The following is a 13,910-nucleotide window of genomic DNA, read 5'->3' on the forward strand; positions in this document are numbered from 1 at the left end:
GATACTTAAGATTATTTTTTTCTTCCATTCAACCCGAAAGGAGCTGACAGTGCGGGTGCGTTAAAAATGCACCATATTTCAAAGGATAATTAAAAAAGAACATACAGTAAACAAAACATTTATGAGTAATATGTAATTTGTGTGTAATTTTTTTGCCAGTTTTCATCCAAATCAAAAATGGTGATGCACAGGCGTGATTTAAAATGGAATGACCTGTATGTTATATGCAGTCATTTTTTCAATGTTACAATAATAGCCTTCTTGGATTACACTTTTGCTCATTGATTATACCAGGTAACATTTCCTTTTGGACTCAAAGTGATGTGGTCTCTCAGGAGAGGTTCCACGATGGGACTCAAATGACAAAGCTGATCAAACACATGTAATATGGTACATTTTATTTAGAAGATTGCAGTGTTTGTCCTAAAGTCTCGTTCAGCTGGGAACCATTGAATCATAAAACAATGACCGACTTTTTAGCAGGCGACCCCATATATAACTGTATATTGTTTTTCATTGGCCAAGAAAGTTATGGATTTGTGTATCTGCTTGAGATTTACAGGAAGACGCTTTACTTACAGCTTTAATTTTGGAAAACGCATTCATGCAGAATTAGCACTTCCATTGTATTAAATGCAGTTCTCTATTCTCCTCTTGTGGGAAATTTGTACCTCTTATCTCGCCAGAACTTACGGTGCTGTCATTTTATATTGAAGGAATAAGTCATTTTTGTCACAGTCAGGCATTAAAGTAAGGCAGCAAAATTCTGTGCATGGGGTGTGTCTCTTAATGTCATCTGCTCAGTTTTCTGAAGTGCACTCTTGATTGCTACCATTGTGGAATGTGAAATTGATGTCTGCTTGACACTGACAAATATGTACATTTTCTAAATTTCATCGAGCACTCTAGTGTGGCTGAGCTTATGCACAGCCAAAATGCCCAGTGACTTAAATTTGCCCAAATAACTGCAATTAAGACATGTATATATACATAGTACTCTCTGGTTTTGTGTTTTTAAAGTAGCATATTCAGAATGTATACCGCTGTTTTAAATTACATGCTTGTGTGTTGTACTTATTTAGGGCTGTCACTATTGATTATGTCAGCAATCGAGTAATTTTCACATCGAATGAACTGCGATTGTCTGCTGGATTCAAAACATCAGTAAGAAAACATTTTTACTCAGTCACTGAAAACTAAACTTGGCAGGCTTTGCAATTTTAATGATGGTTCCTTGATAACATTATCTAGCATAGGTTAAAAAAGTCTCTTGCATGAGCTCTGCATGTGGTCTCTGAGACATTCAAAATCGTACTTATCCTTGCTGTTGGACTCGCTCATAGATTTTGTGGCACGTTTGTGAGATACAAAAATAAGCGAAGATGGGAAAAGTGAACAGGAACTGGTCATGAAAAGACATCCATCTTCCGCTATGTGGAAACTTTTTGTGTTCCATGGAGACAATAATGATCAGATGCAAGTGATTTATCAGCACTGCTTTGTGTCAGCAAGCACCACCTTATTTGACAGACTCTTTTGTTAGATATTAAGCTCTATTTGGGTATATAGTTAATTTTCAACTCCTAAATATAGCGAAAACTTCAAATATTGTAATGTGAGCTTTTTCCAGTGTGTTTCATCCCGAACACAAAACATTCACAAAAATAATTAGCATTAAGTGGTTATATGTACAGCTCACATCCAATCAAAAGTCTATCAAAGTCGAATGTCGCCTTTTAAGCTGTATTTGCATTGCAGTCGTGCTGCTTTGCAATACTGACAGACGACAGCATTTTCACCCACCTTTAATGTGAAGTGCTTCCATGCAAAGGATGTTTCTGTTCTTTATTTGAACCCTTGCCCGATATGTGCTGTCATCCTTCTGCTATATTGCCCTGTAATTGAGAAGGAAAATTTGAATCAGTGCTTTTTAATAAACAAATAATCAAGTTTAACGTAGTAACCGTGATCGCCCTGTACTCATTACTCCGTTTGTTATGAAAATTTCAGTCTGTGTAGCAGACTTGCAATAGATGTCCCTGCTTTAAGGAACTACCTATTCATGTTTCTCATAGGAAAAAATAAGAAGAAAATTCCTTTGAATTTACTAAGATACAGAGAGTGTGCGAGTCTGATGAAGGTGCCTTTTTGGGGGTGGGGGGGCATACTTTTTTTTTTTGGTTCTAGAGCCCTGTTCTGCATGCGATGTGATTATTGCAGAAAAGCATTTGAGAAATGGATCATGTAAATGATGGCAGTTCACACTGTTCACAACATGTGTATCAGCAGTGGTGGTTGTCAGGGTTTCATTGGCTGCAATCCTTGAGTTAATGTGAGAACCATGAGGACCTCAGAGTTACTCCACTCGGTTTTGTGCAACGTCAGACATGACTGCACATGATTTTATGTGCCTAGTGTTGCTGTGTGTTTAATTGCCTGGGGTTTTAATTGCAATGAAATGGAGAGATCACAAAAATGCACTGCATAGATTAATTTTGTTGTATCTGCTTTCAGCAAAAGTCACTTTTCAAAGCTGTGTTCTGTATGTAGCCAGAAGTAGCCGACTGTACTCTGAATCGTTTCTTTTGGCTCTCGGGTCATTGCGTTGTCCCTGGTAACGAACAAGCAGGCTTATTTGCTAAGGAGACTATTCAGACACCATTTGACCTCGTACCTGTGTTCAATGCATGTGTAAGTAGAGTATACAAAGTGCATGGGATAATAGGGCTGTCACTATCTATAATTTCAATAATCGAGTAATCTGTTGACTAATCTGAAGATCCATCAGGTGATTGTTTAAATATAATATGATATAATATAAAAATTGCCATTGACAAAAGGCAGGGACGATCCAACCATTACTGGGTGCACACAGTCACGTGGTCAATTTAAGCACTGCAGTTCACTTAAGTTGCATGTTTTTGTATTGTGGAAGGAAATCAGATCATCTGGTGAAAAGCTGCACACACACAAGTTGAATATGGAAGCTCCGCACACACAAAGAGGCCATGTGTGGCAACAGACAAGGACAAGACCATCATCAATACATTCAAATAAATTCATAAAGGGTATATGCAACTCCACCTCATTATTAATGCATGTCAGAGGGGTGGAGCTCTGTGTGTGAGGAGAATATTGGGGGGAGGGCGGGATCAGTATGGATGCGATTTCATTATATGGATTTTGAGAGGGTGACGTGCTGACAAATAAAATAAAATGGCTGCATGCAAAACTAACATGTTTCTGCTATGATCAAACTCATCACCATTACTCTCCACTGTAAAAAAAAAAAATAAAAAATAGACAGATGATAAGCACCCATAAAGGTTACAGAAGTTTCTTCTGCTTTCTTCCATTCATCTGTTCACTAAACGTATAAGGAAAACCTCCTACGCAGTGCATTATGCACGATTATTTAACTGCTTAAAAAAACTGCGTAGCATAACCTGCAGGTTCAGATACTAGTTTGATGTTAATGTGGTCTGTTTGCTATAAGATCTTACTATTTCATAAGATCCTTTGCATAAATCACTGACTTGAAGATAGAGATACATTTCACTAGCTGACATTTTAGTAGCCTCACACCTTTTTATGCAGAGCATTTAGAGCTTTGCTGGGACTATGTGCTATGTAGCATGATGCATACTATTCTGTCATAAGGTAACAGTTTCGGTCTGGATGCATTACATGCATGGTTCTCATTCGACAGTTAGTTTTAACAGTGTATATATAGTATTACTGATGCCTGTACAGTGTTTCCTCTACCGACACCGACAGGATTCATGGTGTTCATGTGTTTCTTTTAATGACAGCAGTCGATATAACAACTGAACTACACATCAGAACATTTATTTTTATGACAATTATCCACAAAGTCTTCAGCTTTTGTCACTGCAGTGTATCTTTCTGGGCTTCTGGAAGAACATTTCTAGAGCCTCTTGATATGGGAAGCCAGAAACGGCGGATGTTTGACTTGACCTGCAAATGCAATAATTGTTAGGCTTTAAAAGTGTTAGCTGATAGCTTAAAATAGTGATAGTTTAAAGCAGAAACCCCCATTGTGAAATTTATATGTTACCCTGTTCATGCGCGATACTGAGAGCAGAGGAGAATTGTAAACGCGCCACCGTGTAGAGACAAAAATGACAACTGTTTAAAAGATAAATAACATAAGGCTGTTTAGTTTGTTAAATAAAAGGACAATGTATATACATGTTCTATAGGAAAGGTAACCTTAAATAGGGTTGGGCATCGAGAACCGGTTCCAACTTCGAACCGTTAAAAAAATAACGATGCCATTGGAATTGTTTATAAAATTTGTTTTCGATTCCGATCGTCGGTTCCAAACACGCAAGTTTTGGTTTCCATTGTGGCCACCGTATTTCCGGAAGTGCTTGCCGCGCGCTTGTTCAGTTGCAGCTATGGAGCACGGTAAGCGGCGCTCAAAAGTGTGGCTTTATTTCACACTAAAAAAGCCTGGGTCGGCACAGTGCAACACATGTGACAAAATATCTTGCACGGGAGGATGCACTACGAATATGACGAAACAATTAAGGAGTGTAGCGTGTTTGACGTGCTGCGCAGGTCCACTGTCTCGTCCTCCTCGGGCAACCCTGCGCTAACCAACGTTAGTAACGTTACCTCGTCACAACAATCAGGTAAGTGATTGTAGTTTAACAATAAAGCGCTTGACCAAATTTGGTGAACAACAACGTTACTGAAATATTTTTTTCCCTCGTAGATGAATGTAGCGTTATGCAAATTGCCCACGCTAGTAGCAGTCTTAATATTACTGCTGGTCTGAAAGTTCACGGATACAGCCTGAGAAGGCAGACATGCTCATATTTCTGAACAAGAACTGTTTTTAATGAATTAAGTTTATACATGTACAGAGAGTCCAGACCAGGGTGCAAGTTCTGCATATATAAATCTGTTTTTTTGGTCTGGTGCAGAGGCATTCCTAATTTTCTCCTACATGGGCTGCAGCTCCTAAAACTAAAACTCATATTGAATCAAAATAAAATTATCCTCTGTGAAATCAAATGAGCCTGTGACATGTTTTGACTCCAGCCCACAAAGAATCGGAATTGAGAATCGAAAAGAACCGAAATCGAAAGGAAGAATCGGAATCGAAATCAGAATCGTTCAAATCAAAACGATGCCCAACCCTAACCTTAAATGACTTATGTTGTGATCTGGCGCTATATAGAAAATAAAATAAAATTAACTTGACCTTCAAGGGGGGCAGGAAGTGCCGTTGGGGGGGCAGGGCGCCCCCCTACTATAATGGTAGGGGAAACACTGCTGTAATAGTATAATTTGTACCAGTACTAAAGAAATGTAATACTGAATGGCTTTCAAAAATACAGTATAGCGGTAGCTTTACAGTACTGGTATCCCATGCAACACTAATACAAACCACCTTTTTGTTTTGTGGTAATCTGAACTGCATACATAATTATGTAGTGATATTGAAGGAATACATCGGTTATAATGAACTGAAGTGTTTTAGAAATCAAAAACGGAATTTCATAAAAATGATTTTAAATATGACACGTTGATTAAAAATATTGATGTTGATGCATTTTTAGCATAGACGTCAACGACTACGTCGACTAAGCGTGTCAGCCCTAATTAATAATGAACTCTTTGAAACTACCCCTGTTACAAATGGTGCCGCAGTCGGTCTTGAAAAGCGGCAGGACCAGGCCATGTATGCGAGGTGTCATTGGAGATACCAGGCTGACCCACATGTTTTTACTTACAGCTGAAGATCCACCTGTATGTCCCGCATGTAACACTTCTTTGAATATTAAGCATGTTTTATTGTATCGCCTTTCACTTCAGTGTGTTTATTGGTTCCTGGCTCTTTGAGGTTTTTAGTAAAGTCAAGCAAGAGGCTTTATATATTATGTAGATTTTGACTAACAATTTCCACTTATTTATGATGTTTTTATTTGTCCGTTCTGTTTTGCTGTTAGTTTGCTCAGCATGAATAAATCCTGGTTGCTGCCATGGTGTTAATTCTGAATTCTTCCTCGTGATGAGTTTGGTGAATTCATGGTTATATGTAGATTCCTTGCTGGAACATTATGGAAGCAGCTCTCTACTACTGCTGTGCCTTTTAACAGTTATCCAGTGCAAGAATGGGAACAATTTCAGTTTTGAATTTATCACGGTTATCGCATTTGTTGTGGTCATACTAATTACATATATTTTTAACGTGCTGCAGAGTGAGGAACGTTTGGTGCTTCTGTATGAGCTGATTATAAGAAGCTGTTAAGATGCTATTCTGAATTTTGGTTTAGTGTTTGAATGTGTAATTCCTGTTCAGCAAACTAATTTACAGCTGAAGCTAATAGCTGCGCTGCTGGCCAAATTAAAACCCAAAGCAGGGCTCATAAAGGAGAGCGAGAAAGGCCAGTTTCTAGGTCAGAGGAAAAGCCAGAGTTCTGAAAACCTTGTTCATGTCGGACAAGTTACATGACCGTATGAAGGTATTTCATATTTTTTGTGTATGTGTTAAGGCGGCATGATTCTGGTTTAAATGTGAATCACAATTTTTTAACCTCGAATTGAGATTGTAATTTTCTCTTATGACCATTCATTCATTCATTCATTCATTCATTCATTCAATTCTTATTACATATTATGTTTATCAAGACTGAACAAACAATATGATCATTACTGAAATGGGACTGTCAAACCTTTGCAGAACAGAAAGGACATACTTTTTGACAAACAACTTCATTTCCAACTGCAAGAAATACTAAACATAAACCTTATCTTCTCTTAATCATAATACCTCCCTTTTTTGGTATGAGCGAACTGGGGTCGGAAAAATTTCTTTGCTCTTCCTCGTCATCACTGGAAAGGTCGTCTTGGGTCTGCATCATTTTTGTCTTGTTTTCTTTGCATTTTGGCTCACATTATATATTTCTTTTCATATCCCCCCCCTCTTCCTGTATAGTTTGTCACATGGTGTAATGCAGTCCTGTCATTTGTTGATACAGTTTATGGAGAAAAAGTGAGCGCTTGGTTTGATGCAGCCAATTTCCCTGCTAATACAGACATGGCAGAAGTGTCATGTGAAAATGGGATTGTATAGGGGTATGAATTGATATAGCGATTTAAAAACGATTCATTGTGCAGCCCTAATATATGCTGTATTGTTCTGTGTTCTTAATACTTATATGTTTTTATTTCTTCAGGGAGAAGATTTTAAGGGGTTTGAAACCGAGACTGAAAACATCCCTAGTCCACTACGCTCAGGTCATCGTTTTTCTATAAGTAAGTAATGAAGAAGCCTCCACTTCTAAGACACACACGTTTATTGGAAATTTTGGTCCCAGCAAATACCTGCACTTTGTTCATATCTTTCAATATATAAGAACCTATAATAATTTATCTTAAGATTGTGTAGTATTTGTGTGAACACCAGATGACACCGATGAGTGGTGAACGGCAGGTCAAGCTTTTTTCCTCTCGCTTGAACGCGCACTAATGCCGGGTAGAATTTCCCAGCTGCACGTAGGGGAAAACAGGACTGAAACATTGGATAAGCATGCTTTGTACTGGGCCTGGCTGGTATTCACATTTTGGACAAATGAGTGCTACCTTTTTTTAAAAAGTGTTTTTACACAGATGGAAAACCAATTAAGCGATTTTCTGTGGGATAATAAAAGTTATCTGAATCACATCTAAGTCTGTGGTACGGACATGATAATTTGATATGTGTTCTGCATTCTGACCATATTTTTTGGGTAGATTTCATTGTTTGGTCCGAAAGCGGTGTCCATTGATAAAGTTGTACTCGTGACTGGTTTTGAACCATTCTTGTTGCTTCATCTCCTGCTACTTGGCAATTTTTACATTTTAGAAAAGACTGCAACAATATGATCAGTACCAGTTTGTTTAGAGTGGCTGAAATTTTTGGCAGCTGGGCAGTCGAAGCCTCATACTGCTGCTGATGTTTTATTTCCACCTGTATCAGATCTAGTATTGCAATTGTGAAACCGGGGTGGCAGAATATCATGTGTTTTATCAAAAGAAACATGCAGTAAAATTTAACTGAGTAATGGTCTCACTTTGTCCCCCCACCCTTCCCTATTTCAGGCCATTCTCCGAAAAAAAAAGTCTTCAAGCGAACCCAACAGAAGCCTCCTCCGGCACCGGACTTAGAAACCAGCACCGAGTCGCGGGCTCCCAAAAAGGGATCAAAGCCATCACAGGGGACAAAGCAGGTTTCTTTAACAGCTAAGCCTCGGAACAACCGCAGGAACTCAACAAAAAGTAATAACCCTAAACAGACAAAGATCAAAGGGATGCAGCTTGGAGTTCGGTCTGCTCAGGGTTTGCAAAGAGGAAAGTCAACATCCAAGATTACTCTGAAGCTGGCTGCAAAGAAGGGCCGTAAGGACATTAGTCCCATTCAGAAACGTACGAAAAGGTCTGAGGACCAGGTCGTGGGCAACATAGTTGTAACAAAAAAAGGAAATACTGGGGTAGGCAAACTTTCAAAAGATAGAGATCGTATTAAACTAGTGTCCCCAAAAACTAAGCTGGGCAGTGGATTAACAAGTAAGGGAACTAAATTTAACAGTGGCAGGAGAGGGTCCAAAGGTGAGTTTGTCGATCAGAAATGTAAAATCTCTTTACCGCGATGTGAATTTGTACCCAAAAACAAATGCCCTGTATCCCAAATTAAAAATAAAGCTGGGAAAACTAAGAAGCTAAACACTGTAGATGTCGGTCCAGACAAGCAGACACAATGTAATCGGTCTGCCCTGGGCCTGGAACTCAATCAGCATTTGACAGAAGCACTAGAAGGCGAGAATACAGAAGAAAGCAAGGAAGAACTATCTTCTAAAGATGCTGAAGATTCCGAATTGGTCATCAGAACAGGGAAGCGAAATCAAGGAAGTACGAGGCAGCATAAACAGGGCCCTGAAAGTCGTGCTACTCAAGGAGCGGAAAGTGTGTCCACTGCTGTGAATCCAGACACATCAGTTCCTGGACTGAAACTAAAGAGGGTGAGAAGTTCTAAAGCACTTTTCTCAAGTCCAGTTAAACCCAGCCTGAGGAGCAGTAGTTTAAAGGGATTTTCACGGAAGAAGCAAAGCAAATTTATATGGACTCTGACATTAATGAAGGGTAAGAAGAAAGCGGTGAGGGTGCAAGAATCTAGGAACAGTGTTAAGGCTGGGCGGAAGGAAGATGAGGAGAAGAGCCAAGATGTAGTTTTACATACAGAGCAAACTGGCCATAAAGATGCCGCTCTGGGCCTCTCTCAGAGGGGAATAACACTGGTGCCGGAAGATACTGGTACAGACTCCATCGGGCTTGAAATGGAGGAGATGATGGAGGCGTGTTCTGAAGGAGACTTTGTAGTAGGAAAAGTTGTTGTTTCACCGCTAAAGCTCAAAGTGGTTTCGTCATCGGACAAACAAACTTTACAGCCATCGCTTTTGATCCAGCAGGTAGGCACTGCTTTAGTGGATAAAGATCTTGTGATGAAAAATATCAGTGAAGACCCACAGGATTGGTCAACCTTCTCTGAAGTCACTTGTCCGCACGTTCCTAAAGCTGCTCCTAAACTAGCTAAAAGAAATCTCCCTTCTCTACGAAGAAAACCTGGGCATAAGAGGCGAACGCAGAGAAAACCAAAGCAGAAGGAAAATGTGGTTTGTTTATCATGTCCTCAAGGTCTGAGAAAAGAATCGTCTGAACCTGATGAGAAAACTGGTGAACTTTCAGATGATAAAAAGTCCTTACCAGAAATTAAGAGTGAATTTTCGATGCCGACAGATTCTGTTGAATATGCATCTTCTGTGGCGGAGACTGAACCGCGGATAGATTCAGAGATTCCAGTTGCGGAAGACAGAGGAATTCTTGCATTGGAGTCGGCGTTAGCTGAGCAAGCAGAAACGCATTCTGGGGAAAAGCCCATCAAACAGAAGCGACGCAAGTCAGTATTTGGGTATCGAAGGAAGTTGGGTTTTAACAAAGCTTCAACGGAAAATTCCAGCCAAAAGGTAAAGCGCAGCAGACGCAGACAGGTTACATTTACCTCTGTGGATCTCGATGCAACTGAAGATACAATTAAAGAGGCGGCAAAGGACCAGATGGAACAGGACCAGCAGATGCTATCCAGAGAGGCCCAGCAAGGTGGATGTCTGAAGAGCACGCGGCACTTCATCATGCCTGTGGTTAGTGCTCGGTCCTCTCGAGTGATCAAGACACCAAAGAGGTTTATGGATGATGAGGACATGTCTGTACTGCCTCCCAGGATTTATCCAAAAAAAGCGTCTCCTTTTCTGCAAGCCCCATCCGGCACACTTGGCACTTCTGCTGCTGAGGACTTATTTCCTGACCTGTCTCAGCAGGAGGATTTTTTAAAGGAATCCTTGTTTGAGTCTGAAGATGCAGAAGTTTCCCAATTGATAGGTTCTGACTGTGACCCAAGACCTTCTGACCCAGCCCCTAGCAGCCTGCCACGAAAGCGGAGGTCTGTGCTGCGGGAGCCGAATTTCACGTGGCTTGACCTGGAAGAATCAACCGCGGAGATATTTACCTTAAACCAACTGAAAGGTCAAGACAGTAGAAACCCCTTCTCTGAAGATGCATTTCAGGACCCAAATCTTAATGCTGCAAACGATATTGCCTCCAGTAAAGGTGAAATGCATTTAAAAGTCCCTGAAAAGCGAAAGAAGCTATCTCAGGGTCAGAAGAAGGTGAAAGAACCGTTTTACAAAACATGCAGGCTGGATTCTGAGCTGGTGGAACAAAATGAAGCTGATGTCCAGGACTCCAGTCTGAAAGAATCCTCCTCACTCAAAAAAAAGAAAGCCAAGCTGAAAATGGAGGATATGGATTCCCCCGGCGTTGTGCGGAGAGTAGCTGTGCACCTGCGTGGTGCCCACCGCAAGTCGTCCTGGCTGGAATACGAAGCAGCGCTGGAACACGAAGAGATGAACGTAAACGAATATTCTGCACGGCAGAGTGTGAAGGGTAAGCATTCTGCTTCTAATGCTTATGTGGGGTTAAGTTTCTCTGCATTTGTTCTCTTGGTTGGTTGAGGCTTTATGTTAGCTCATCTGAGTGACACGGAAATCTTCTCTTTTTAGGGGAATATATTCCACTGAGTGTGTCGGAGGACCCAGAAATAAATCAGAGTTCAAAAGCTGAGCGAGTGAAGAAGAACAAGAGCACTTCACACAGGTCCTGTCTTACTGGTGCCAACAAGAAGATGCTGCATTTGCTCAGAAAAGCAAAGGTCCAGCTTATGAAGATCGACCAGCAGAAGCAGCTGAAATCCTCTCAGGTGATCTGATGTTTGTATTAATACAATTTTATTTTATTTTTTTATTGGATCGGGCTCAGCAAACAAGAGGCAAACTTTTTTTTATATTTATTTTGTTTTATTAAAGTGATTTCAGTTTTTCTTAAGTTAACAGAAAATCACTTGGTAAAATTTCAGTTTTACTAGTTTTACTTTGACTTTCGCGGCTTCACTATCGCGGTGTTTTTCAAATACATTTATTCATTAAAAAGTTGATAGAAAAAAGAAAAAAAAAAGTTGATAGTGAAAATGATACAGCGTGCGCTCGGTTGTCTGAGTCAATTATACACCTCTGTATTACAATTACAATGAAAATTACTGTACGTGTGGACTGTAGGCCTATGTATTCGATCACCCCCGCAAATCCTTCAACGCCAGGTGCAGCCGAATAATAAAGAAATAAAGAATCCTACTTCGCGGAAATTCTGCGATAAACGGGGGACGACTGTATACAGTATTTATTTTTGATGTATCACATTTTCTTAAAGTAACCCTACAATTTTCCTGCTGAGTTTTTGCTCTTATGTAGAATTTTACCCACCCTTTGCTTATATCTTCAAATATATAAGAAGCTATAACAGTGTATCCAAAAGCATGCAGCAATATAAAATTGTAGATTTTACATTTCTCCCTCTTAAGTGTCTGAGATTGACACCTAGTTGAAGCCCCCTTCTCCCTGCTGTTATTCAAACCTCTTGCAGCCATATTCACAGGCCAGTTATCCTATTGGTACAGTAAGGTCCTGTCAGTTCTTCTTGCAAAGTTGAAAGATACTTGTTTAGTCTTGGGTCGAAATAGTTACTTTACATCCTAGTATGGTGACTCCCAAAGCATTTTCTGTCATAAGTCATTTACAGGAATGTTTGCTGTAGGGATTTTCATCCTTTGCATTCTTCATGAATTGGTAAGATTTTCATGAGCAAGGTTACCGGTGCTGAGTCTGCTTTGGTATCTCAGCAGCTCCTGTCCCAATCTGCCAGTGTCGGAAACCATGATAAGGAGTCAGAAGATGTGAAGAGAGGAGAGATGAAAACCTCGCTCACAGAGCTGTCTACTGAGGTATGGAGAAGTGCGCGCCTGCACGTGCGGGGGCCGGTTGGTGGCTGAGCTAGTGGGGCCACGCCACACTTTCAAGGCTGGATGATTAATTCCTCTGTTTGTGCCTTGGTGCTCCTCAATATTTTGTGTTATGTATGTTGTATTTACTGGAAAATAAAATTAGCTCTCTATCACCTACCTGCCTGTTGTAATACTTTAAAGCACTCGTCCCCTTTTAGTCATTAATCTATCATTACGTGCTTTTGTCCTGAAGTCTCGGGCTCCGGGGGGGCCACGGATCAAGCACGTGTGCCGCGATGCTGCCGTGGCGCTGGGACAGCCTCGCGCCCTGGTGCCCGACGACGTGCCAAGGCTCAGCGCCCTGCCACTGCATGAACGGGATGGCATCACGCCCTTTACTGCAGTTGAAGGTGAGGGGCTTCCTGAAGGCTCTTATAAGGAGGTGTAGGCCTTAGTAATGCAGTTCAACACCAGATACAGTAACAGTTTTTCTATGTGAAGAATTCATCTGTTGCTAACTGTACAGTGCAGTTTTTCCGGGCCCAGTGTACTCAGCTGTGACTTTCCCCTGTGCCAGAGCTGGGCTCGCCCTCAGAGCCGGAAAGCCCCGTCCTGCAGGACTGCAAGGTCTCCAAGGTGCGGAAGCCCGGCAGGGGAGCGTCAGGCCGATTTGGCCGCGACTACGGGCCCTCGGGGAACCGCTCTCGCAGGTGTGGGAAGTGCAAGGGCTGCCTTCATGAGGATGACTGCGGCAGGTGCATGAACTGCCTGGACAAGCCCAAATTCGGGGGACCCAACACAAAGCGGCAGTGCTGTGTGTAAGTGCGGTCGCCGTGTGACACGTGGAGCCAGTAATATGCGCTTGGCACTCTGACGCTAGTAAGAAATGCTTTATTAACGACATTACAAGGAACGATCTTATTGAATGTGATTTCTGCAGAATAGGAATCAAGGGGTTGCTTTTTTGGTCACATGGTAGGCGTAAAACGAATGGTGAGGAAATTGTGCTCTGCTGAGGGTGCGAAGGGAAGTGAGGAATGACTGATGTATGTGAATTTATACAATGTGTTAACATTTCTTCAGCGTGAGAGATGAGCACTTGATTACATGGAATCAGTCTGTTTAAAAATGACTCCTGGTTTGAAGCAGTGATCTTAGAGGTTTTGGGACCAGAAAATTATTTAAGAAAACCCTCTTATTTAATGAAGTTAGTCTTGTTGATATTTGCAATATCTTTATGAGGGAGACCTGCCCAAGATGGCTGACGATGACAGCCAGAGCACATAAATAATATGGTCAACACTGCAGAAACAACAAGCTAAAAAAATACAGTAAAATAATCATTTGAGATAATACAGTTATTGATATCCATGAAAACTGACCGAGGTCTGTCTTAGGTATAAGCGATGTGCTCGGATCGAAGCCCGCAAAGCCCAGCGGCTCGGATACAAACTCTACAAGGGTATGTACGTCCTACATTACCGTCTGTCAGCACGTGTGCACCGGTTCT

The 13,910-nt window shown here is 41.0% G+C and overlaps 1 protein-coding gene across 3 annotated transcripts in view; it reads left to right on the forward strand.

The window, feature by feature from the left end:
- The window catches only part of LOC111839650 (histone-lysine N-methyltransferase 2B-like), a 33,223-nt gene that overhangs the window by 907 nt on the left and 18,406 nt on the right, over positions 1–13,910 (forward strand). For 2 of the 3 annotated variants that reach the window (XM_023803735.2, XM_023803737.2), the window contains exons 2-8: positions 7,212–7,290; positions 8,116–11,010; positions 11,127–11,323; positions 12,299–12,400; positions 12,654–12,810; positions 12,978–13,218; positions 13,798–13,862. In XM_023803735.2, the coding sequence (XP_023659503.2) occupies positions 7,212–7,290; positions 8,116–11,010; positions 11,127–11,323; positions 12,299–12,400; positions 12,654–12,810; positions 12,978–13,218; positions 13,798–13,862 (3,736 nt within the window). The remainder of the gene's footprint in view (positions 1–7,211; positions 7,291–8,115; positions 11,011–11,126; positions 11,324–12,298; positions 12,401–12,653; positions 12,811–12,977; positions 13,219–13,797; positions 13,863–13,910) is intronic. The other variant, XM_023803736.2, reaches the window with a different exon arrangement.

Source organism: Paramormyrops kingsleyae, chromosome 23 (genome assembly GCF_048594095.1).
Source record: "Paramormyrops kingsleyae isolate MSU_618 chromosome 23, PKINGS_0.4, whole genome shotgun sequence".
In the NCBI taxonomy this organism is placed as follows: domain Eukaryota; kingdom Metazoa; phylum Chordata; class Actinopteri; order Osteoglossiformes; family Mormyridae; genus Paramormyrops; species Paramormyrops kingsleyae.